General features: G+C 39.2%; 1 protein-coding gene across 8 annotated transcripts in view; it reads right to left on the bottom strand.

Annotated features, from left to right (window-relative positions):
* Positions 1-888: 888 nt before the first annotated feature.
* The window catches only part of LOC121298954 (neogenin-like), a 178,400-nt gene continuing 155,246 nt past the window's right edge, over positions 889-24,042 (bottom strand). The window contains exons 13-28 of one of the 8 annotated variants that reach the window (XM_041226327.1): positions 23,386-23,530; positions 21,078-21,188; positions 19,148-19,342; positions 18,132-18,227; positions 14,137-14,360; positions 12,926-13,064; positions 11,894-12,001; positions 11,218-11,412; positions 9,991-10,023; positions 8,447-8,509; positions 7,338-7,485; positions 6,364-6,602; positions 5,560-5,652; positions 4,264-4,422; positions 2,072-2,320; positions 904-1,386 (exon numbers count right to left, since the gene is read on the bottom strand). In XM_041226327.1, the coding sequence (XP_041082261.1) occupies positions 1,106-1,386; positions 2,072-2,320; positions 4,264-4,422; positions 5,560-5,652; positions 6,364-6,602; positions 7,338-7,485; positions 8,447-8,509; positions 9,991-10,023; positions 11,218-11,412; positions 11,894-12,001; positions 12,926-13,064; positions 14,137-14,360; positions 18,132-18,227; positions 19,148-19,342; positions 21,078-21,188; positions 23,386-23,530 (2,478 nt within the window). In that variant the 3' untranslated portion in view covers positions 904-1,105. Of the gene's footprint in view, positions 1,387-2,071; positions 2,321-4,263; positions 4,423-5,559; positions 5,653-6,363; positions 6,603-7,337; positions 7,486-8,446; positions 8,510-9,990; positions 10,024-11,217; positions 11,413-11,893; positions 12,002-12,925; positions 13,065-14,136; positions 14,361-18,131; positions 18,228-19,147; positions 19,343-21,077; positions 21,189-23,385; positions 23,531-24,042 lie in introns of all 8 variants that reach the window. The other 7 variants (XM_041226323.1, XM_041226328.1, XM_041226325.1 and 4 more) reach the window with 7 other exon arrangements.

The raw sequence follows: 24,042 nt of genomic DNA, 5'->3' as shown, positions 1-24,042 counted from the left end.
GGGGTGACGATGGGAAAAAAAAAACACAAGTATAGGCACATTAATGTAAATGTCCAAACACTGTAGATCTGTGCATTAAAGCACGTAACCAAAAAAAAAAAAAAACAGCAAACTTTTTTTTTCTCTTAAGAGTTACAAAATGGCGTCTGTCCAAACAAGGTTTCCGTGGTAACCAAAGAAAAAAACATAACTTGTCTTCACTGACAAACGATTTTTTTTCACCAGCTTTTTTTTGTGAATGTTATTTCTCTTTAAAAACATGAAGTGTCTCTAAAATTGCTCAATCTTCACAGGGAGCCAAGAGTTTTTTTTTGTTTGTAGCTTTGTAAATGCTCTTTTTTTTTTTTTTGCTTGTAATTTAGAGAACAGGGAGCGCCCTCGCAATTCTAGATCCGACTGTTGTTATGGCGTTAGGTCCTTCATTAGTCCCTCAGGGAGGTTTCCTCGGTAAGGTGCCAGTCAAAGTAGACAGAGCATTAAAGCAAAGTTTCCAGGTTACTGCAGGGGCCCCCCCCCCCCCCATTGCTGCTGTCCCCCCAGTCACCCAGGGAACGAGTGAGTGTTGTCAGAGCATTGGTAGGCATGGTGGTTAAATTGATGTGTAAATGGATTTTAGTGGTGGTTTAAAAAACACAATTTGTATACAGAAGCACAGAAAAGTAGCCAACAACAAAACAAATAAAAAAAAGGAAAAACAAAAGGGAAGAAGAAAAGCACAAAGCAAGGAAAGAGAAATAAAAAGAAAAGTTTATTAGAAAAACAAAAAAAAAATAAGTTGAAATAAAAATAATTTTATTACTGATAGATCAATAGAACTTGAATTTAAAACATTTAGCTACATTTGATTAAGAACTATTATTTACAAACACCTGTCCCAATTGGTAAGTGTGTACAAGTGTATTTATCCAGTTTACATACAAACATTCAGTGGTGCCAAAAAGTTGCAATATAAAGTCAGATGTAATCATATTGTGCATATATCCACATTTCATAAGTAAAAGTAATATTATTGTGAAGTAGCGTTACACATTTAAAAGAGAGTCACCCACTGTGCTTTTTACTGTTTTTCTAAACGTACTGGGGAGTGGTTCTGAGGACCACATTATTAAACAAAACAGGGGTGGGTCCCAAAGAGTACCACTTCACAGGGCATTGGATGTGCCACCGTAGTGAGTATGAATACAGGGAGGGGACAGACTGAATCTGAGCCAGGGAGAGGCTTGCAGCACTGAAGCATTGCTGTACTTACACTCTCTGGATCCTCCAGCATGCTGCTGGTCTCGGGTACGTCGGGTGCGCTGGGCACTGTGACTGGCATGGGAGAACGGGTCCTTCCCAGGGTCCCGATGGAGGCTGTTTTCACAGAGTGCATCTGGGGTGTGGTCCCTAAAACCATAGCAACAACTTCGAATTCTCACCGGGGCCTAAATCTACGTTCAAAATTTGCACAGGAAATCTTGTCAAGCTGCTGATTTCAGCCCCACAAACGTCCCCAGTAAATACATGAATTAATTAATGGTCAGCAAATGGTTTGTTGGTCAAATAAAAAAACACTGCCACTTTCATGGTTAAGAATATTGAAGAAAAAATAGGTAAACTAACTTGCTAGCCACATTTTTTAATTTTGTGTGTTTTAATTATATATATATATATATATATATATATATATATATATATATATATATATATATATAATGTAAAACCAATACCAATAAGTGTCAAAGAATATATTTTTAAATTTACAACCTCATGTGTCTTTCAAATACGTTACTTCTAATGGTTTGCTTTGCTGTGGAAACACAGCCATCTAACAGAGTTGCAGCTTTTCTTAAGGAGCTGCTCACTTTGTAGTCATTTGGACAAAAAAATACTGTAAAATTACTTTTTCATGGGAAAAAAGCATTACATTCGAATAACGCAAGTCTTTCTGTGCCATAATATTTTATTTAAATGGATTATACGCATTTTTGCCATGATGTGCGTTAAACCAAAATAATAATTTGGCCCCTGAAGAAATGGAGAAATATATCAGCATGACCCGAGGTTGTGTGGGCTCCTCCTTCTATCGTACCTGTCTGAGTGAGCAGGGGGGTGCTGGGCAGTGCGGGGGACTCGAAGGTGGCGGCGGGGGGCACCGCAGGCACAGCGAAGCTCTTGAGCGGGTGGGAGGGGCGCACGTGTGCGGTGGGCGGGTTGCGGCTGGGCTCCTCCTCAGGGACGCTGCTCAGGAAGCTAGCTTCGGGCTCCATGTGCTCCACACTGCAGGCAGCCTGACTCGCCACCGGCACAGGGTCAGCGCCAGGAGTGTTCCTCACCGACTCTGCAAGAAAGCAAAGGGACTTCTCAAGCACTCAGCCACGGACAGAAGCCTTGCTCGCTGGTTTTCATTTATTGGTATTCAAATTCAAAACAGAGAAGATCTTTAAAATTTTGCTAACATTCTTTTATTTAATGTATTTATTTATTTTTGAATGACAGGGAGCCAGGTAATTATTTAAATACTAAAAGAAAATAAATCAAATCAATGCCAAATGTTTAAAGTTAGAGAACTTTTTTAATGTCTTCAAGGTCAGGCAGAGGAGCTTTCCTGTGAACGCACCTCAAACCTGACCTGAACATCCCTGGCTTGCTATTCAGTCCTGGACCGCTCTCAAGCAGCTGACTGATATTTGTGCCAAACTGGGTGGTGCTGGTGGTGGTTGTTGTGTGGTAGTACCCACTGAGGCCTAGGGTGAGACAACAAACTCAGTTCCATGTGACCAGAATGGGATTCAAACCCTGGCCTACAGAGCTGAAGCTGGAGAATATTTTAAATTATAGGGACAAGAGTCTAACTGAAAACATCAACTGAAAACCTGTTGCACTGGAAAACTATTTGTTGGAATACAATTTTGAAAGATGCATTTATGCAAAACATTTGAAAATGAATCTAGTATTTTCATATGAAATAATATTTTACATGGTTAAAAAATGCATCTCTTTTAGTAATTTATAAGAAAAGAAATGAACAATTCCTTTGAATAGCTTCAAACCCTCTAATTTCGTAAAGAGCCTAAAGAGTTGTTGAAGGAAAGGTTCCAAAGCTAAGAAATGTCATTACTTATGTTTGGAATTACCATACTAAAAATAACGTTCAATTACAAAGAATTGCATTTTATTATAATTCAGGACTTATGGCAAGTATAACTCAATCTTATTCATAATTTTTTTTTTTTGCTCTGAAGAATCAAATTCAATATCTGTGCGTAGACACCAATCTGTCCCACCTTTCTTGAAAGCCAGCTTGAATAACCCCCAAATCTTTTGGTGTGCCAAACAAACAACCTTTTAAATCTCAGCCTTTAATGGATTATTGTTTAATACTTAAAAAAAACAAAGTCCTATTATATTATTCTATAAAATAATATATATTTTATAAAAAAACATTTATGTATATAAAAAAGCTGTCCCCATGTATATAACAAATGAGTTTGGCAAAGCTTGTGAGAATGTTAACAGCTTTAGTTATTATTTGCAGGGGAAATTAAAAATTGGTCAGTCCTTTCAAATGTATTTTAGAAGATGGATCATAAGCACATGTAAGGCACACACTGACAAAAAGAAATGGAAAGTTAATCTCTGTCAAATGCGATAAGCAGTCACTTAAACCCAGCGTCACTTCTATCAAACCGTATCTACACTTCTGGGTCTGAAGGATATTAGGCACACTTAAGTAACTGCCATTAAAGGTTGTACAGTTTCGTCTCCAACCGTCAGCAAAGTGGAATATATTCAAGGTAAAACTGTTACTCAAATAGCCTTTAAAAATTCCTAGTTTTATAACTGAACACTTCAAGCACTAGAAGATACAAAACACAGTATGTAAGGCTGCTGCTCTTCAGGAGGACAGAGCTTCGTTCAAAGACCACCAGAACAGGCAGACCTGATGCTTCCAACATGCTAAAGACAGTCTGTGTTCCACGTTGATAAAGGTAATTGATAGCAGTATTATTTAATCACCAGAGTTAGTATAAATACAAGAGGCCACACGTTGGTCGTTTTCTATGGATCAGTCTGCAGCCGCCACAATAAAGGCTTTGTTAAGTTAACAACATTACATGAACTTATCCCAAGATCACTCCACGGTACCTGTAGCTCTAACACAGTGAAGCATTAAAACAAATAGAAGTGGAACCTTTTGCATTGTTCTCATTTCACGAGCTCACACTGCTGCTCAAGTTCCTGAAGCTGTAGCTGCAGCAGTGGGTCAGTCTCCCGTCTCACCTGAGGAGTTGGCCCTGTCTATGTGGGAGATGGAATTGGCGAGCGGCCGTGGGTTGAGCTGATGGTGGAGATAGCTGTGTGCCGGGGAGGCCAGGCTGCCGCAGTGATAATGGTGGTGAGGGTTATCGAGGGAATGGATGGGATGAGCACTAATCACAGCTGTGAATGAACACAATACAGAGAGAACGCGTTTACACCCAGAACAGACGCAGAGGGGAGGCAAGACAGGATAAAAGACAGAAACACTGTACATTCATATCAAAGAATTCCAAAAATCATACCACCCATTCACGTCAGTCAGCATATTTATTGCAAACGTGTATTTTCTTTGTGACAACAATAGGATCAGCTGAATATGTATATAAAACACTGGCTTTAAAAAGAGACTTCTTCAGATGAGAAGTGGAAACTGAGTTAAAGAAAGTTCATCTTGCAAGTCAGTTAAAAAATTTATTTAAAAAAAAAAAAGTGAGTTCTAGGCTGAAGAAAGCTCTGTCTGACTACGTCATTTCACAGTGCAAGAGACTAGAAACCAGGCAAGCAAGGTATACAATGCTGCTTTTTTAAAAATGTAAACACATGCAAGGCCTGAATATGATTTCTGGAATTATATTATTAACTAGATCCCCTTCAACAGTCTACAGTCTCTATCAAAATACCACCTTGTATACATTTTTTTTACTGTACACCAACACTGTCAAATTGCCTTTGTTGTACTGCTGGAAGTGAAAGAAATTTCTGGGCAAGTTACAGCCAAAACGAATTAGCAAGCTCATTTTCATTCAGAAAGCATTAAGGCCACAGGCAAGCCTCCCTTAAACACATTACAGGGACGCTTCAGTTTATCAGATACTGCACACAGGTTGACTGCAGTAAGGTGACGGCTGCACACAAGACAGAGACAGAGTGAGCAAGCTGTACTAGTAACATACAAGGAAAGAAAAAGTGAAGTACTAAATTTAAAATGAACCCAGCTGACTGTAAAACTGAAATGAAAAACAGTTAATATATCATAACCTTTTTTTTTTTTATAAACTCAGTGGTTGCTATACATTAACTTACTGTTACCAGATAATGACTAGATAATCCAAAGTATCTTTGTCAGTAAGCACCATTGAACAAAAAGAAACCTGATCCAAAGGGACAGATCAGCAGATGGCGCTGGCTCTTGCTTCCTCACTGGCTGATCCTGCCTAAACAACAACATGTGACTATGAAAAGTGTCCCTTGAAATAATGTTTGACCGCAAAGCATCCTTCAGCAGGAGGAGAAGGCTGATCTGGGTAGCAGACTTACGCTGTGGGGGCTGGGCGTCAAAAGGCATCATCATTCTGGGTCTCATCCCCCGCCGCCCTGCTAGTGTGGACATGCTGTCCTCAGATTCATGCCCTGCAAATCAAACATCGACCCAGTCTTCAGAACAAGTAGATCACCAGCAAGGACTGGCCCCTCAGTGGCAGGGAGTGCCACTCCATTCACCTACTGAACTAGCAGTGCACCTGCTAAATAGACCTCCCAGCAGAACAGCACTGTTCAATGGCTTTTCATTCATACTGAAGACTGCTACGAAAACAACACACATCTGTGTTCTTAAGTTCAATACTATTGGAGACGCACTTTTGTAGTAAATTCTTTTAGAACCTATGGGTGGCAATTCTATTGAATGTTGTCTGGCTGTTCAGAATACTAAATGCTTCCCTGCTTCAATAGAGTTCTGAAAGCAATCTGTCAACAATTTAAATAATGTATGCTGCTCTAGCCAGACTACCAAATTTTGGTAAACTACATGTATGTATCGAGACACAAAACCAAAACCACAGACTAGCTCACTGTAGTTCACTAAAAGTTTTGTGAATGAACAAGTAAGTGTGTTTTATTGTTGACATGAATACACACGCTCTCTATCCGATTTAATTAGTCTTTTAACAAAATGGCCCAATGTATTATGCATTATACGAGTAGCCCCTCAAGACCAGCTCTAAACAGCATGTGTGTAAGGTCAGTCATTTTCCACTCAAAACTCTCCTATCACTGAAATGCCTTATCGGTGGCAGTGTGGACCCCCCCCACCCCCTGCAGTGCCCCCTGCTGGTGGCTCACCGCGGTACGAGTTGCGTCGTTGGAGGATGCTGCTGTCCACGGCGGTATCCACGGGAGGGATGTCCTGAGAGGTGTGGGGGATCGGCGTCTCCGTCATGACAGGGTTGGGCTCTGGCGACTTGTCGATGGGCTTCAGCTCCAGCCTCTCGTGGTGGATCCACAGGTCTGGTGGTTTCAGGTCCTTCGAGTTGACCTTGTACTTGTGAGAGCCGTTCGCTGATTTACAGGCTGCCCTCTTCCTGCAGAGCACAGCGAATCACACAGGAGTCAAAAGGTGCTTTGAATTCAACAGCAAAGAGTACCCACCCTAGTATTTGATATAGTTTAACTGATAGAAATACACTAAAAAAGACTACCAAGCACAGTTAGGCATTTGATTTTTGTAACAGCTGTTGTATTTATCATCTGCACAACAACTTGCACTGGTGTTTCACACAAGAAACAACTTGTATACCAAGCTACACTATACAACCATTAGCTTTTCTGATAATGTGGATGCATGACACACATTACTTTTGTAACAAGTGTAAATGCTAAAACCTTTTTTTTTTTTTTTTTTTTTTTTTTTTAATAAAGCAACAAAGATACATTTGTAAATCAAGATCACCTTCCTTACTGCAGAGCACTCTAACCACTGAGCTATCAAACCCACTACCTTCCACACTGCAGCCCAGCACTTAACCATACAGCAACTGAAACCCACCACTTTCCACACTGCAGCCCAGCACTTAACCATACAGCAACTGAAACCCACCACTTTCCACACTGCAGCCCAGCACTTAACCATACAGCAACTGAAACCCACCACTTTCCACACTGCAGCCCAGCACTTAACCATACAGCAACTGAAACCCACCACTTTCCACACTGCAGCCTAGCCACTGTTTTACTAAAGAAACCTACAAGCTTCTGCTGAGCAGGCTAAGGCCAAACACTGGACTTTGAGAATGTACTTCCTAAGTGTCGGCACGTACTTCTTCTGCTGGGAGTTGGTGCGCCGGGTACAGAGGGCAGCCACGATCACCACGACGATGATGGTGAAGGCGCCCACAGACACGATTATAATCAACAGCATGTTGTTATCCAGAGTGGGGGTCGGGCTCCCTGAGTGGCTGGGTCTCCCTGGAACAGACCAATCAACAGCAGAGTCAGTGACTATGTCATACCAGGGGTCCTTTATGAAGAGTACTCCACTGAACTGCCTACTTGATAATTGCATATTCCAGTTTATTTTAAAAAAAAAAGGTCTATGCAACTAATCCATTCTACTGCATTTAATACATCTGTGAATGCTTTCAGGATAACTGCCCATATTTAAGACTACTACAGCACTGTAGTGGACACTTAATGGACACAATTGTAGCTGTAAGCACATCATTTGGAATGTGTCCTGACCTGGATATTTTGGAATGTTCCTTTTTTTTTTTAATAATTAAAAACAAAATGAGGGTCACCACATTAAGTTTTCGAAATGACAAAATCCTAACACACCAGTGTGTATTTTTCTATGTGTAATAATGCATTACCTTCCCATTCAAATTCTAATTGTAAATTGATAGTCGAGTATCTAACAATGGGTGCCACTAGTGTGCCACCTTCAGATGTTCTTTTACATTTTAAGAGTTGTTACAGCTGTCAAGAATTCTGTGAGGTTCACTGCATACTGTATAAGTCTTGGCTTGGAGTATTGCTAACAAACATACTTACATAAAAACTAAATATGTACGATAATAAATTAATTTCAAAATGTATTTATTATAAATAAACTCGTAATCATTCAACAGAGCAGACCTATGCTAAGGTCTAGAAATCTAATGCACTATATATATATAATGATTTATTTCTCAGTGTAAAAAATAATAACTATTTCATTAGTTATCCTTACTAAGAGACAGCCACAGCTGTAGTTTTACAATACCAGGTAATGTACTTGAAATGCTACTACTACTTTTTTAGTGGTAGTCTTGTGATAATCCAGGTAGATGGTTGATGGAAGTAGGGTGTAAAATGTTATATAAAAAATAAAATTGAGCCCCATTTCAGAAAATACTTTAAATAAAAACTAAACAAACAGCTACATTACCAACGGAGCCGAACTCCCTGTGTGGTATTGTGTTGCGACCACCTGGTTTAACTGGTCCAGAAGCTGATGAAGAGAAGAGGAGAAATCACATCATCAGGCCTGACAAAGACAGCTTACACAACACTGTGAAGGAGTCAGATACAGCAGAGGAGTTCACAATCCAACAGTGCTTAGAAGGACGTTAACTGAACCGCCATTGTTGGAATATCGATCTCAAGGTCTCTAGTTCAGTCATTAAAGGGTTGCTTAAAATTCATTTGGAGTGGCTCTATTTACAATTGCTCAAACACTGTGTCTTATATATATATATATATATATATATATATATATATATATATATATATATATATATATATATATATATATAGATTATTATCTAATAATTTGCCACTTTGGAAACACGTTTTAAGTTTTTTTTGTCTGGCAATACACTAATTGTGCATTAGGTGGTGCTGGTGCTTACCAAGATAAACCACTTTGGCTGCTCTAGCCCGCATTACATATATCTATGGCAACAAGCTCCTGAACTCCTAATCAAAGCACCTGAACACATACTGAATTTTGCAAGAATGAATGCAATAAGAAGAATGACAGTGAACAAAAAGGGCAAGGAAAATGCAATTTGAAGACACTTAAGCATCTGAGTAAGTCGATTGTTGGCGTACATTTCTCCCCTAAAAATGTACAATGTCTGATAGGAACGTGGCCAATACAATGCACCGATACAAATTAGGATTAGCCTCTTTTTCCAGCACACTCTATAATGAGAAATTGACTAACTGTTGTTTGCAATCATCATTCTTTGGCTGCACATACAATATTTAATGAAAACGCTCAAGGACTTGATTATTTTCGATTTAATATCTGTGCCTGTGTTTTCATTTAGTTTGCTTTTATTGTGGAGAGAATCCGAGCACTGTGGTGTCCAGTTGTGTCCATGAGATATTTGTTCCCAAGATGCGAATATAAAACAAATGTAGAAATGGCAGCAGAAAAATGTAAAAACAATACAAAAAACAAAGTAGCTAAAGGCTACCATATTCATACTGTGCTTACAGTAGAGAAATCTCAAGAACCCCACCCAGAGACATAGTAATCAGTTAATAAGGTAATATAGGGCCCTATTCACAAAACATCGAGGAATGTTTTGTTAAGGACTATTTTTAATTGAGTTTGCTGTTCAGGAGACCACTGTTTTAGAGAGGGTTTAGTCTCAGTTTTCAAACAACGGTGTCATTAAAAACACATTCCTTAAAAACAGTCCTTTACGTTTTGTGAAAAATAAGTTGCTGGAGGCCAGGTTTACTTGTATTTCTTTTTATGTATTTTTAGCAATTAGGTTGGGCACATTTTTGTATTTGAAAATTGGCCTACACCTGAAAATCAGCAATTCTAAATCTGTGTTTTGTGAGAGAGGCTTTTTGGCAATAAGGAAGGCTTTGGAATCGGGGGGCTGTGGGTTCTTGGAAAGCAGGTGAATGAATATGAGAGGGATGCAGAATGGAGATGAAGGATAAGGACAAGTAGCAGCTTGGCTCCATTACCTTGGTCATTAGCCATTTTGTCAGAAGATTCAGCTAACAGGTCAAGGGTAAGGTGACAGGAGAGAAAACACAGAGTAGTTTAGACAGGGGAGAGGTGCAGGCAGGCAGCTTTTCAGCCTGGCAACTACAGTAGGGGTGGCAGTTGCTGTTTAATTTCCTAAATACACTACGATTAAACAGGTTTAAACTTTGACATATTGAGCGTGTTTTTAATAAAATCATAAAAAGCCATCCATCACTTTCTATAAATGGCTGCAGCATGTATTTGTGAATAAGACTGTATGTGTACAGCTTTTAATTGTATAAAGACATTGAAGAAATACTGAATATATTGGCCTGCACTCTACACTTTCTACTATGTAAACACTAAGGCGTTATTTTGGACAAAGGCTAAACTTTTAGGCAAAATTCTAAATGCTTAACACTTTGCTTACTATTAATTCCCCCACATCATAGAACAGTACCATCAAAACCAAGCCACCTGGTTTTGACTTCTACAGCTAAACACATGAAAAACCACGCAAAAGATAAGTGAACCGTCTTACAATGAATATTATAGAGCCTTTTTGATAAACATTAAACAAAGCTAGTTTGTGCTATGATAGTCTGACTGACTTACTAACGCCACTGTCCATGCATTATACATCTGTTTAAACAATTGATGTTTACCAAGCCATTATTTAGAAAACAAAATCAATATAAATCACTGTTTTTTGGATATAAAATTCTCTAAACATTTCTTGTGCTTATTCTGTTCAGTACCGTTTCTTATGACACTCTGCATTTAAACCTGGTTTGCTTTGAAACACAAGCTGGATTTTCCATAACCATTCGATTCCATTCTAAACTTGTGAAGCACCCTCTAAGTGAATACTGACAGCTTGCTAAAACAGCCTTTTAAACACAAAGCTGTCATTACTTAAAGGGGAATCAGGAAAGCTAATAACACAGGAAGGTTGATGAGGGTCATGGCTAAGGCTTCTAGTTTCAAGTGTTTTCTTAAATCCCTTAAAAAAATATAGAAGAAAATGAACCGTGACTGGGAATCTATTTTCAAACTGGAAGATTAATGTAAATGGCATTCTTGGTATAGAACAGGGTTAGAACTTATACTAGCTTGTGTATATTTCTTCCAGATCACTCCCCTCCTTAACCAAAACCAAAAAACATTATTTCAACTCACACCACCATATTTTACATGACAATGACCTTGACATCGCCACCTACCTTTGGGAGTCCTGAACTGCACCGCCTCCGACATGGGTCCCATTCCTTTAGAATTCCGTGCCTGGATTTTGAAGTAATACGATGTATCAAGGGTTAAATCCTGAATCTGGTGAGTGAGTCTGTTCCCCACCACCGGCTCAATGACCCAGTCATGAACTTCAGCGTTCACATCCGTGCTGTAATAGATGATGTAGCCTAAACCAGAGGAAAATAGTGAATTTGAACCATGTTTAACAGCTTATTTCAGGAATGTATGCTTACTCTTAATTACAGTTGCATAAGTTCTTGTGTCTGCGGGGTGTCCCCAAATCATCTTTGCACTAAAGTAGAATTCCTAGGGTTCTGTTCCAATGTTCTTTATTGACAGTCCAGTGTGTTTACATTCCCAAAAAGTTTTAGCAGTTCGGACACAAGCTTCCTGCAGTCTTGAACCCTGTTTACAACTACAGAATGGGATTCAATCAGCAATCTCCTATTACTACTATCAGCCACAGGTGATACTTTTGAAAGCACAAAAAAAAAAAAAAAAATCTGTATCCAAAGTAGACTATGCTATACTGAAAACAGACAACTGCAAGGATCATTTTTTTAAGCCAGCTTAATCCATCGCTGTTTGTTTCAACCATTGTACGTTGCGGTTCTTCACATCTGAAATGAGGACGAAAAGCACTGTTACCTGTGATCTTGCCGTTGGCTTCGGACGGAGGCTGCCAGTTGATGATGATGGTTCGAGGTCTCCCTTCCTTGCTCACCACCGTCACGTCTTTTGGGGGAGAGTTCGGAACTACAGGAGACACAAAGCGTTACAGTCCAGACTGTGTTTCTACTGGAAAAGGAGCTGAGGGATGAACAGCACAGACCGGCAATGGTTGAGATTTGTGATATGGGCTAACATTCAGAACTTACTTGAAACTGAACTTTTTGAAGTTAGGTGTGGACTCATTTTCACTAGGTTGAGGAAATGTAAAAAAGCTATTTTGCAGACATGCAGTGCAGTCATGCCAGTATCACTTGGGATGACAAGACCTGACTGCTCGGCCATATGGTCCACTACAGGGGAAAAGCCTCTTTTATCATGTGATTATGCTGGGACAACACAGTATATAATATACTAGGGTTACAGTATACTGTATAACCAGGCTAATAGGCATGTAGCCCATTGGCTGAATGCAAGATGCAGGGGTTAAGAGGTTTGCAGATATGCTTTATTATAAAACAGTTGAGCTGTACGTGTAGAATTAATAAAAAGACCATATTACAGCATTGGATTAATAATACATATTCAGTCCAGCATACAGAAATGTGTGCGCCTATTTGCACCCTTGTAGCGTTCTACTATGAAACTAAATGTACAGGGTACATTATAAACATCAGTATATAGCTTGTTTTGAGATAGACAAACTAAAAAAAATGTTTTTAAAAATATATATATCTCAATGTTTCCCCATCATTTTGACATCCCTTCAGTGCCTCATTAAAAGACACTAATAGCAATAATTTGAAATGTGTTGTGTCACGGTCACAAAAAATAAAAAATTCTCAGTCACACGACATTTCAAATCGTTATTTTCAGATCACAGGATAAACAATCTTAGGATCTATAACTTACAAATTGTTATTTTTATCTTGTCCCCAATGAGCCACCGTACATTCCAGTTGCCTGGCAACAGTACAAAGCCCACAGCTGCTGCAGAAACTCTTTCCTTACTTGTCTCAAGGGTAGTCCCATGCGCCGTCATGCTCCAGGTGCTGGATCGACGGCCTTTAGTAACCATAACTGAAAACTCATACAGGGTATTGGGCTTCAGTCCTGTCACCATGTAGTTAAGGTTTGTTGTGTTTGCAGTCTGAGAGGGAGAAAAAAGCAGAACAAAAACACAGTTTTCAATTTCAAACAACAATCATATGTTTAAGTTCAAACGATCACAGGGAATTTATAAAAGGGAATCTCACTTATTAAATGGTTATAAAATCGATAACATGTGACACACATAACTAATAAAAAAACAGCATAATGGCAAACTGGGGGGGCAATTGTTTTTTTTAGGTGTCGTACCATACTGCTACCACTGAGTGGCGCCTTCTACATGTGCAAATTACAAACATGAAGTACTTGCATGAAATAACTGTGGCTATAATAAATAATACATGCACTGAAGGATGTAACACTATACGTGACATACCTCTCTAATAGTAGAGCTCTCTCAACCCTTGCATCCCACTTGACATTAGGTCACCATGCCCTGCTATTACTTGCAGCAGTAAGAGGTTATAAAGGGCACACAGCCCTAGGACCTTATTTAAAGACCCTGTCACGTGTTAATTGCTTTCTTAGCACATTTTACCACGATTATTTTCTGTCTTTTTTTTTTCAAAGATAAGTTTATATTCACGCATAAGTGCACAATAAACTAAGTTTATACACGTTTTTGAATAAATCAGTCGTTTTCTTAAACTCACCAGCACATAAGAGCATGGGCTTAAATTTGCGACAATGCTGTAATTCAGATACAAACAACTACATTCCACCCATAACTCCACACCAGTATATCATATTGCTCAAGCACGTTTTCTATATTTATTTCTTTATTGTCAATGGAATTCTTGCCCATGAGAAATTACTGGAAATATTCCATGTTACAATATATGTATTAAGCTTAGAACTTCTTCTAATGTCTAAAACGTAATGCATTAGCAAAAGATAGTCAAATCTTAACACATGTTTTGTACCTACTGTGACTGAGAATATATTCCTGTCATAGATGCATGAAGCAGAGACAAGGCCAAAACTAAAAGACCATCGCACTTTCTTCTTTTGTAACCTTTATAAAATGTATTTGTGTGCTGCAGCTTTGAGTAGAGCCGGTTTGTTTAAGAAGTCAAGGTAAGAGCACTTTGGGGGAAACACTGAGGCAATACCTTGTACTTGGTGTTGGCAGGGATGTTGGTCTTCCAGCGCACCGTGTAGTAGCGAGCGTCGGTTATCTTCTGGTTCTTGGGCAGGGAGTTGTCGGCCCAGGTTACCTTGATGGTGTCGTGGCTCAGGACTGACGCCTGCACTCCCACGGGTGGCAGCATGGGGGAAGGGTCTGGTACTGGAGTGTATGGAGCATTGAAAAGTTCATATAAAACAACCTCAGGGTCTAATGGGTCAGAAAATAATAATGAAAAAAGAAGCCAGGGAAAAATAATAAGCGCAATCAAACAAAAACGGGAGGGGAGGGGAGTGTAAAGGAGTTAATGAGTTAAAAATGAAGGGGGGGGTGGTGGTTGGGGAATGAAGAAAAAGAGAGAGAATATACTATTAGTACAGAACACCAAGATAACACTACAGGATTATTAGAACTACAGTTTTCTAAAGAGGTTTCTCTGTGAAGATAAGAGATAAGAAGAGACTGTACTCTCATTGTTTCATTTTATTTTCAAGGGTTTTCAGAGGGAGACATGTGTACCTGAGATTTTACAGCTATTATGTTTTGTAAAGCTTCTGTCTACAAAAAAATGAAAAATTTGAAACTCTTATTGAAATACTGTGGCGCAGAGCACCTGGTTACAAACCCTTCATTTTCTGACAAGGGGGGGGCTCCTTTTTACCTGCTTGGAACACTTACAAAACAAAAAGACAAGGGTCTCTGCACTTAGCATTTTGTTTGTTTTGTTGTGAAGAATTCTGTTTCTTCTCCATTTTTCCACCCCAATGTTTGCCTGAAAGTTTGCGTACAATTAGTCCCAAAGTTGGTCCATTAAAATATATAATAAAAATAAACACAAGCCCTGAGATTGTATTTTGATTTATAAAACTGAGGTAAAACTTAGGAGAAAGTAGAAGAGAAATGTACACTGAGGTTTGTCTACTTCACTTCTTATAAGTTTTACCTCATAATTTATGAGTGTTTGACAATTCTGGATAAAAATGAGTTCCCCACAGAAACAGACTACCCCAACAAATGTTCCTTTTCAAGCATAGCCATTATATGCATTCATAAAGAATTCCCCAGATCTGCTATAAAAGGCCCCATTCATATTTCAGGGTCTGTATGGGTTTCCAGTGAGAATGCAAGGAGGCCTTCACTGACACTTTGGGCTAGAGTGCAAATCAAGTCCAAGGTTTTGAGATGATGCAGGCCAACCTACTCAGAAGGGTTGTTTTGTGTGGTTTAAGCTTGTACACATAGGGCTTTTATGTGACCAGTGTGTAGTTCTTAAACACCACATTGTGTTAAAACCCTTTTTTAATGAGAAGCAGTTAACTCTCAGCCCTGGTTTGTGAACACACATGTTTTTGATAACTTCCGTGATCTTTAGCAGCAGACTAACAGTCTAACTATTTCCACTGCTTTACAAACACTGCGGTAACTGACACTCTCTAAATGTGGATCATTGTATCGCATCACATGCAAGTTTGACAGTGCTCCAGCAAGTTATAACATGGTTAGAGTTCCACGTACCCTTTTGGGCATTGTTCTATAGGTTGTCAACAACAACAGGTAAGTAATGGTCTGAAACACTCCATACTGGAACCAAGAAAAGACCACTCAGACATGACTACTGTTGATTGCACAGAAATGTGTTCAAGATATCTGAAAACAATAGTCACGAACCCATACTTTACACTTTTATACAGCAAGTGTTTCTGTATGTGTGTTTAACAGTGGAAGGGTTAAAATAACTGAAGACACTCAAAAGTATATCTGTAGCTTTGGGAATGTATTCAGAGCATTCGTTAACAACAACTTGACTTGCCCACAGTTGCTTGGATCTTTGTGTGGTATTATCTGTCACATTATGCATGCAATTCTAAAGACCGCTTGCTGTTTAATATTCCAAGAGTGGTTTAAACTTGCTGAAGAAATTTAAGAAGAAAAAAAAATCAAGCTTGTGAGCACGAGCTGTATGTCTCTGTGTCTGCTAAGATCCAGCCTTTAGATAAGAGATTTAAAATATACAGTTTAATTCACATTGTACAAAATGGCTTCAGCCTGCTGCAATTAACACAGGATCGGCCTTGCAATTAAAATACAATTCACAACTGACATGACGGCAAGCGATTAGAAAAGGAACTTGCATGTTCATCAGCAGGCCAGTCATCTTCCAGTCTTACATTTCTCTGGTTAGCCCTTGTAACTGCTACAGCGTGAATCCCTCCTTTTAGTGTTTTATTAAGCAGGCTGAACAATAAGCCAGGAATGCCGTGCTAATGCTACAACACAAGCAGCATGTTCGCAAGATCAGTACCTTGAAAAATACAAACGCACGAGTCTGACAGGCTATGTGTTTGTACCCACAAAGTCAACGATCCCCAAAATAAGTGGGCTTCGACAGCATCTCACTTCACACAGTGCCATTGCTTTTCAAATTACAGCGATTGTAGCTATCAAAATAATTTTGTACTCCCATTAGCTATAGAGGTCTAAAATATGTAGCTTAGAAAGACACGCATCGTATTAGCAGACATTAGCAGTATTTTAATTGTAAAACACATTATCTGGTAGTACATTTAATAAAGTGATCAGTTTCCATGCCTTATTTGGAGGAAGTGTGTTAAACTTACGAGGGGACCTCAGCAGTGTTTTCAGAGCATGTTATTGGCTGAAAGTTCGCCAGTCAATAGGGAAAGCTGCTGGTTGATTATTAACAGGAATAAAGCTGTTGAAGGGGCAGGGACCATTTCTCTCACCAATTGAAATGACCAAGGAAGTGCAACATTAATCTGAAAGCATGTCTTGCAAACAGATATTTCTTTATTTCAGTGTAGTACCAGATACATCATCCACTCGATATATCGCGGGTGTCGGGGTCCAATATAAATTCGCTATATATCGAGGGCCGTGATAGCGAGAGACCCATAGAAAAACAAATCGGGGGCGTCAGGCTCCAATATAAATCCTCTGCAAAACCCGCTTTCTCATTTTCCATATAAAAAGCAGCACACCGTTTTAATTGTACAGCGATGTGTAATTGCTTCTCATCAGCAGAGTCTCCAATTAATTTCATGAGTCTTCCTCTCCTTTCTCAAATTCACAAACCCGTTGCTTTGAAAAAAATTTGTTGGCTTGTTGCTAGGGAGCTGACATCACTGCCTTGCTTTTGCTAGTGTATTGCTGCCACACGTGAACGCCTTGTTGGCTAAAATAAAAATCGCTTCAGCAAGTAGATATTTAATTTGCTTTGTGTTATTGTGCAATACGTGTGTATATGATAACAGTACGATATTAATTCTTTGTTTTAAATTGCTTTGTATATAGTTGTTTGTGATGTGCAGTACGAATTAAAATGAACAATAATTCTAAGTGCCTATGTATATTTTACCTAAGGCATATGCAGTTTGACAGTAAAAATGGGGAGCCAACTCCAGGACCGCGATAAAGCCTAATCCGCAGAATAGCCGATATAACGAGGGGTGGGTGTATCATGTTTCAGAACTACTGTACATAACAGAATGGAAGTGCATGACAGGTAAAAATGGTAAAATGTTAGCTACAAATCCTTTACACGCTCATGCACTGTGAGGAATATAGACCTCATCATTCAGTTCAGGTCCTCAAGCAAACACTGCCAATTAGTTTGTAGTTTGTCCACAGACGGTTGTGTTGTGAACTGAACCAAACTTAAACCTCCTGATAGCGCAAGGTAAATTAGCCCACTGCTACATCTAACACAGAAAAAAAAGAATAATGACCACAATTTGTGACAGTTTGTCAGTCTCTGCTTGAGAAGCGCCAAAGATTGAATGCATTGAAGCGTGATGTTCTCTCCCCCTCAAACGCAGCACAACTTTCAAAATGGAACTGGGCCTATAGTGTTGACTACAGCCTGTGCTACAGTCTTACCTGACAACGGGCTTATCGTGTTGACTACAGCCTGTGCTACAGTCTCACCTGACAACGGGCCTATCGTGTTGACTACAGCCTTACCTGACAACGGCCTGGTGGCTGCACTCTCATACACTGGGATCCCCTCTCCAACATTGTTGAAGGCTTTGAGTGTCAGAACATAGTGGGAACTTGGGTCTGCAACAAGAAAAACACAAAACACAATTTCAAATGTAATCTTTCTGCTAGCCAGACAGTTCCACCGAGACGCATTCCAGAATTCATCATTACTGCAAACTGCATATTTAAACATTACCCATTGATTTCCAGTGCATAACAAATTATGAGAACTTCAATTACATTTTTTTTATTGATTTTTCATTTTATATTAAAGTTTCAGTATTCTTTTTTTATTTGTTTTAACCAATGCATTATTTCCTGTGGGAGCACAAATCAGATTAAAAAGTTATTTTCTGTTATTAATGCCGTGTAAAACTATTAAATATGGCAACATACAAGTTCAATAAAGTTACTTGTCTACAATACACATCGTACTGTCTAAAACAGCCTGGAACAATGCAACTATAAAATACTTTAAAAAAACAAGTCAAAAAAACAGTGTTGAAAAAAAAGCAAAACAAATGGTTACTTCTAAGATATGACAGTGTACACAAACATCCAAGACAGATTACAGCAGATGACAGCTCAGTTTATGTGTAGGGCCTAACTCTCTATAATGGTCTCAACTCAGCCATCAGGAAGCACTGTGTCTTGATGTGTCAAAAGCCTGTGTGTGTTTTGGCTTGAGTTCCAGATCCCAGGCTAATTTCCAACAAAAATGCAGCCTTAAAGTAAAGAGAGTGCCAGAGACTAGAACCTACAGCCTCAGAATCCCTTTTCATGGTGTTCCAGTCGTGATGTCAAAGCCACCCATTAACTTAGCTACTGTTGCTATCTAGTTCAATGTATCTCACTTTTTATTTTTTAGAAATTAAAAAAAATAAGAACACGCAAATTCAGATTTATCTCAATGCAAGTTGACTGGAACATTTGGTGTTTATTATAAACCAGTTACATAGCAACCGCCCTCACCCCCCAAAGTACAGCCCTGTTCTTACCCAGGTTCTCTATGGTGTAGTAGCGCTGCTTGTAGTCCACCTTGATGGTCTGAGCGTGGGGGCTGCCTATGCCGTAGCCGATGGCGTAGCCCCGGACCACGATGTTCTGGTTCTCCGGTGGTGTCCAGCTGACCACGATGCTGGTGACCAGCGGCCGGACATGCAGAGAGCTGGGGATGTCCGGCACTCGGCTCTCTGAAGGAGAGAGATGGGGGTCAGTTTAAAAAACAGCAGATGGGTCTTACCAAATACCCCATTTGAACCAATTAACTTATCACACGACTAAAACTGTAACTCACACACTGGTTTTTCAAGTAAAATACATTTAAAAAAAAACAAAAACAAAAAAAAAAACAGTAAGAAGTCACTATACATCATTTTCTCAAAGTTTCAATATAACACAATTAACTGAAGCGCAAGTGAATTGAGTCTGTTGCTCATCTCTCATCGGACGCCTTTTTTCACTCTCCCTGTCTCCTGTCTTACGGGTTTACAATAATGCCCATTTACTCATATGTATCATTATACCTCTATAAATACCACCCGTTTTTTTTTTTTGTTTGTTTTTTTAATAAACCTTTGAAATAAATCCCCTACTGGAACATAAACAGCAGTTTGTTATATGCTTTTAGCATTAGCAAACATAAAAATATGCATTGGACGTTACAAACTGAGAGTAATTGCAAAGCCAGAGCAAGCCACCTCTAACAGCTGCTACCAAAGAGCATTAAATGGCTTTCAGATGTCAGGATTAAGCATTAAAGCACTTGGTACTGCTTTGTTTGACGCTGCAGTTCCATTACAGATAGATTGACATAGTATTACTAACCAAACAGAGAATCCCTACTTAGTCTCTGTGTACCAGTAATTGCATTACATTAATGTTGCTTATAACAAAGCTGAAGCAAAAGGCTACTGTGAAAAATGTAATTAAAACAAAAATCTGAAACCACCGTGGTTCATCTGGAGATAAAGACATGTGAACCTTTCAAGAACAAAAGACCAACAAAAAAAGATCTTTAAAAGCTTTTAACATGACAGAGATTTTCTTTTCTTTATTGGTAATTCCCAAACAAAGGCAGATGTCTTCCAGATTCCTCGCTTCATTTCACAACAGTCTAATTAAAATCCCAAAGAAATTGTATGCATTCTCTCGACCCCCAAACCTTAAAGCACGTTGCACAGCTGACAAGAAGAAGAAAAGGAGGAATAACAACAAAAAAAATATATATGACAAACTTCAACAGTAATTGTGTTGCCTCTTGCAAGAATGCTGGAGGATTTGACACAACAACTTAGGCTACACAGTGTACATGGTCCAACACTCATATGACTGGATAGTGGAATCCCTGACACCCTGGAATATATCAAACATGCATCTCTCCATTGCAAGACTGTTTGCATGATGGGAAAGGAAGCACATGTGTAAAATAGATCAGTATGTACAATTTAAATCCATCATTACAACACGTGCTTCTATGAAAACTGCACTTTTCAACCAATGTCGCAAATGGAGGTGCAGGAAATAAAAAATTTATGGAATCATTTTGTTGGCTACCACCCCTTAAATTCGTAGAGTCCTGGAGGTCCTTGGTGCCCCAACACCCTATTGAACTAATGTAACTAATGTAAAAGCTGACCCTATTTTAGTCATGCTATGTTCTACAGTTCCAAGTCATTGTTATCACTTTCATTTACTAATCTGAATTGGGTAGCTTATTTTATTTTCTTCACATTAGACAGCAATCAAAACATTAATCAGTTACAAAATTAGCAAATAGAGTTTGTACACACACATTTTATATATATGTATATGTGTGTATATATATATATATATATATATATATAGAGAGAGAGAGAGAGAGAGAGAGAGAGAGAGAGAGAGAGAGAGAGAGAGAGAGAGAGCGAGAGCGAGAGCGAGCATGCATACCATCCAGATCGCTCTCAAATGTCTCTGCAGTAAGCCAGTCCGTGGCTGGGCCAGTTCCATTTGCAGTAATGGCAGCCACACGAAAGGTATACTCTGTGCCACGCTCCAGACCTGGGAATATAGAGGTGGGCAAACATTAATACCTCAAGGAATTCATTTGAACCTAAACACAACATTTTATTCCACGTAGTAACCATTTTTATAAAATGTTTTCCAAATTATTTTTAGCTGATGAGGCTGAATCCTGGGGCTCAAATTCCACAAAAGCAACTGACACTGAAAAAGACACAGGGTTAAAAGCTTTAAAATGTTCTTTCCTCTCAGTTGCACAGAAACATTCTTGCAAGTCCATTAGTAATTTTCCCACCACACCATTACCTCCCTGCAGCAACCGTTACTATCTACAGTCAGATAGCTCTTGCACAGGAAGTGAAACTACAGTGTGGCCGCTTTTTAAATGGACTTCACCAGATGGGTGAAAAGAAAGTGTAAAGGAAGTCTGGAAAACTACAGAACATTGATAAGGGGAAGTTGTTTTGAGGTCGGATAAGCCTTTGTTATTACTGCTTTAAGAAAGCTGTAGAAGCTAACTGTGCGGGGTCTTTCACAGAGAGTATTTCACACAGGGTTAACCATCCAAGTGTCAGGCTCCCGTTGGGAACACAAGAACAACGATACAGGCTTTCATCCTTCGGGCACCAACAGAAGTCAGTCTTTTGTTCTGGTGACAGTAGAGTATTATGCACAGACTAACTACTGAAAAACAAACTAACCGTGTTTGAAACATTTTGTATTTCTAATAAATTTGTTTTGCTTTGATTTCTCACTTCCATGTAGAAGCCACTCCTGGGAAAAGTGGAAGCAGCAGCAGCAGGCTTCTCCACAGCTGAACAGAGCTGAAATTCCTCCTCCCCTAGCATTGATTCCAAGAGTAAACAGAAAATCTGAAGGAGGGGGCGAGGCTCTTTTTTGGATACGATGCCAGTCAAGTGACGTTCAGCTGAAGATTTACCACAAACTCAAATACTGTGTATGGAATGAAATGGTGCTGGAGAGGCTCAAGTCATTATGCTTTAGTCCTCTTCCATATTTGCTCATATTACTAAGTCGATAGAGTAAAGGTAATGTTCAAAGGTCCAGTAAAGTCTGTAGTTTCCCATGCAGTGATTGTTTTGCATTATTAACAAGAAGCTGGTCGTGATTACATTGAATTATTAACAAGAAGCTGGTCGGCTGTTTGTAACTTTCCACATGGCCTGCTCCAAAGCACTCTCTAGGGTCACCAGTGAAAAACTAGACATTGCATCTGAAGTGCTTATGTAAATCACATTTATAATGTAATCTTGTTTATAAAATTACCCTGTATGAAAACAGAATAATAAAAGAATCTGAATTAAGTAGATTAGCTGTATATTTCAAAACGCTTTGATACAACACAGCTGAGCCTGTCACCGGCAGTCAAGTGGATCCCTCTTCAACTCCCTCTCAATATTAATTGAAAACAACTTTGACAGAACAATCAATTAAATATCCTAATTCCAACCACAGCAAATTCACCTTTCTGAAACTGGCACAGACGCTCATGTGGCATTGTATTTTAGGCCAGTGTTCCTCAACATTATGCTGCAAAGGTGTAAATGCTAAGTCCTGTACTTTGTCACCTTTAATGGAAAACATACTGTTTAATTAAAAACAGTTCCTATAAAATGCAACATAGTTAAAAGCTTTTCTGTGACTGTGCTGAAATGCAGTGCCTCCTGCATTCAAGACCAATTATCTCACAATCTTCAAGAGTCTTCACAAAACACTCAGCACTACTTTGATATTGAAGTGCCATTCTCTTCCACAGCGAAGTCATTTCCCCCATAACACTCATACTGGCAGATACACTACCTTACCTGAAATACATTTCACAAAACGAAATTTAACATGACATTTTTGTTACCGAACTGAGAGAGTCTAGAAATGCTCAAATAGTAAAACAATAGGCCCTTGGGTCCTTCAAATGAAGACTGTCGCACACTGCCCACATTATCTGCACACCAAAAGGTAAATGGTGTTCATCACTTCAGGGGAACATTTTTCAGCAGTAATCTGTGTAACGGGATGGCAAGAATTAATGAGTGCCTGCTGAAAAGATTGCAACCCATCAACACATCAAGGACTAACCAGGGCATATCGGCAGCACCCACAAAGATGAATGAGATGCTGAATACACTTGAGAAACAGGTGTGTGCAGCACCAGTAGTAATGCTAGCAGCTTGTCAGGCATCAGTAGAAACAGCACAGTGCACAGCCAAGAACCCACCGTCTATAAGCTGGAAGAGCTGTGTGCCACCCGTGGTCTCTGCCGCCTCGCTCTTCCGCGCCCCTTTCCGATAGCGGATCTTGTAGCCTGTGAGCTGCCCATTGTGTGTGCCAGGAGGTGGGGGCTGCCACTGGACCATGATGCTCTGGAGGAAGAAACAGACGGATGCACTGACGCCACGTCAGTCATGGTTCTATACATAAAGCTAACAGCAGTGGTGCCTCAGTATCATGACAATATCAAAACAATATCACTCACATTTCTGGTGTGGTTTAAAAAGCGCATTTCTGAAGATTTTCATCAATAGAGGGGGACATATGAGACCTACAGATAAGTCCTGTAAATAATACATTTAAGAACTGCAACAGTAAGTTACAAAAAGGACCGTTGTTTCAAGAGCTGCCACAAATGATTTGCCTTAATCCATAAACGAGGCACCTGTGTTAACAATTTATCTCTGTATGTAACTGTAGACTGCATTTGTGTTGACATTGTTTTTTATTTTGTCTGTGTGTTCTTTAAAAGGAAAAAAAATCATTTCTTTCCCCTTGCGATATAATCAGGAAAACTATAGGATTATTTTTAATCTGCTTTTTCCTGGTTAAATTATACTACATTGATCAAATAACCATCTACCGACTGCCAAATGAACTTGAA

Source organism: Polyodon spathula, chromosome 24 (assembly GCF_017654505.1).
Source record: "Polyodon spathula isolate WHYD16114869_AA chromosome 24, ASM1765450v1, whole genome shotgun sequence".
NCBI classification, from domain to species: Eukaryota; Metazoa; Chordata; class Actinopteri; order Acipenseriformes; family Polyodontidae; genus Polyodon; species Polyodon spathula.
Note: the sequence above shows the minus strand (reverse complement) of the source record. Positions and strands in the feature narration are given on the sequence as shown.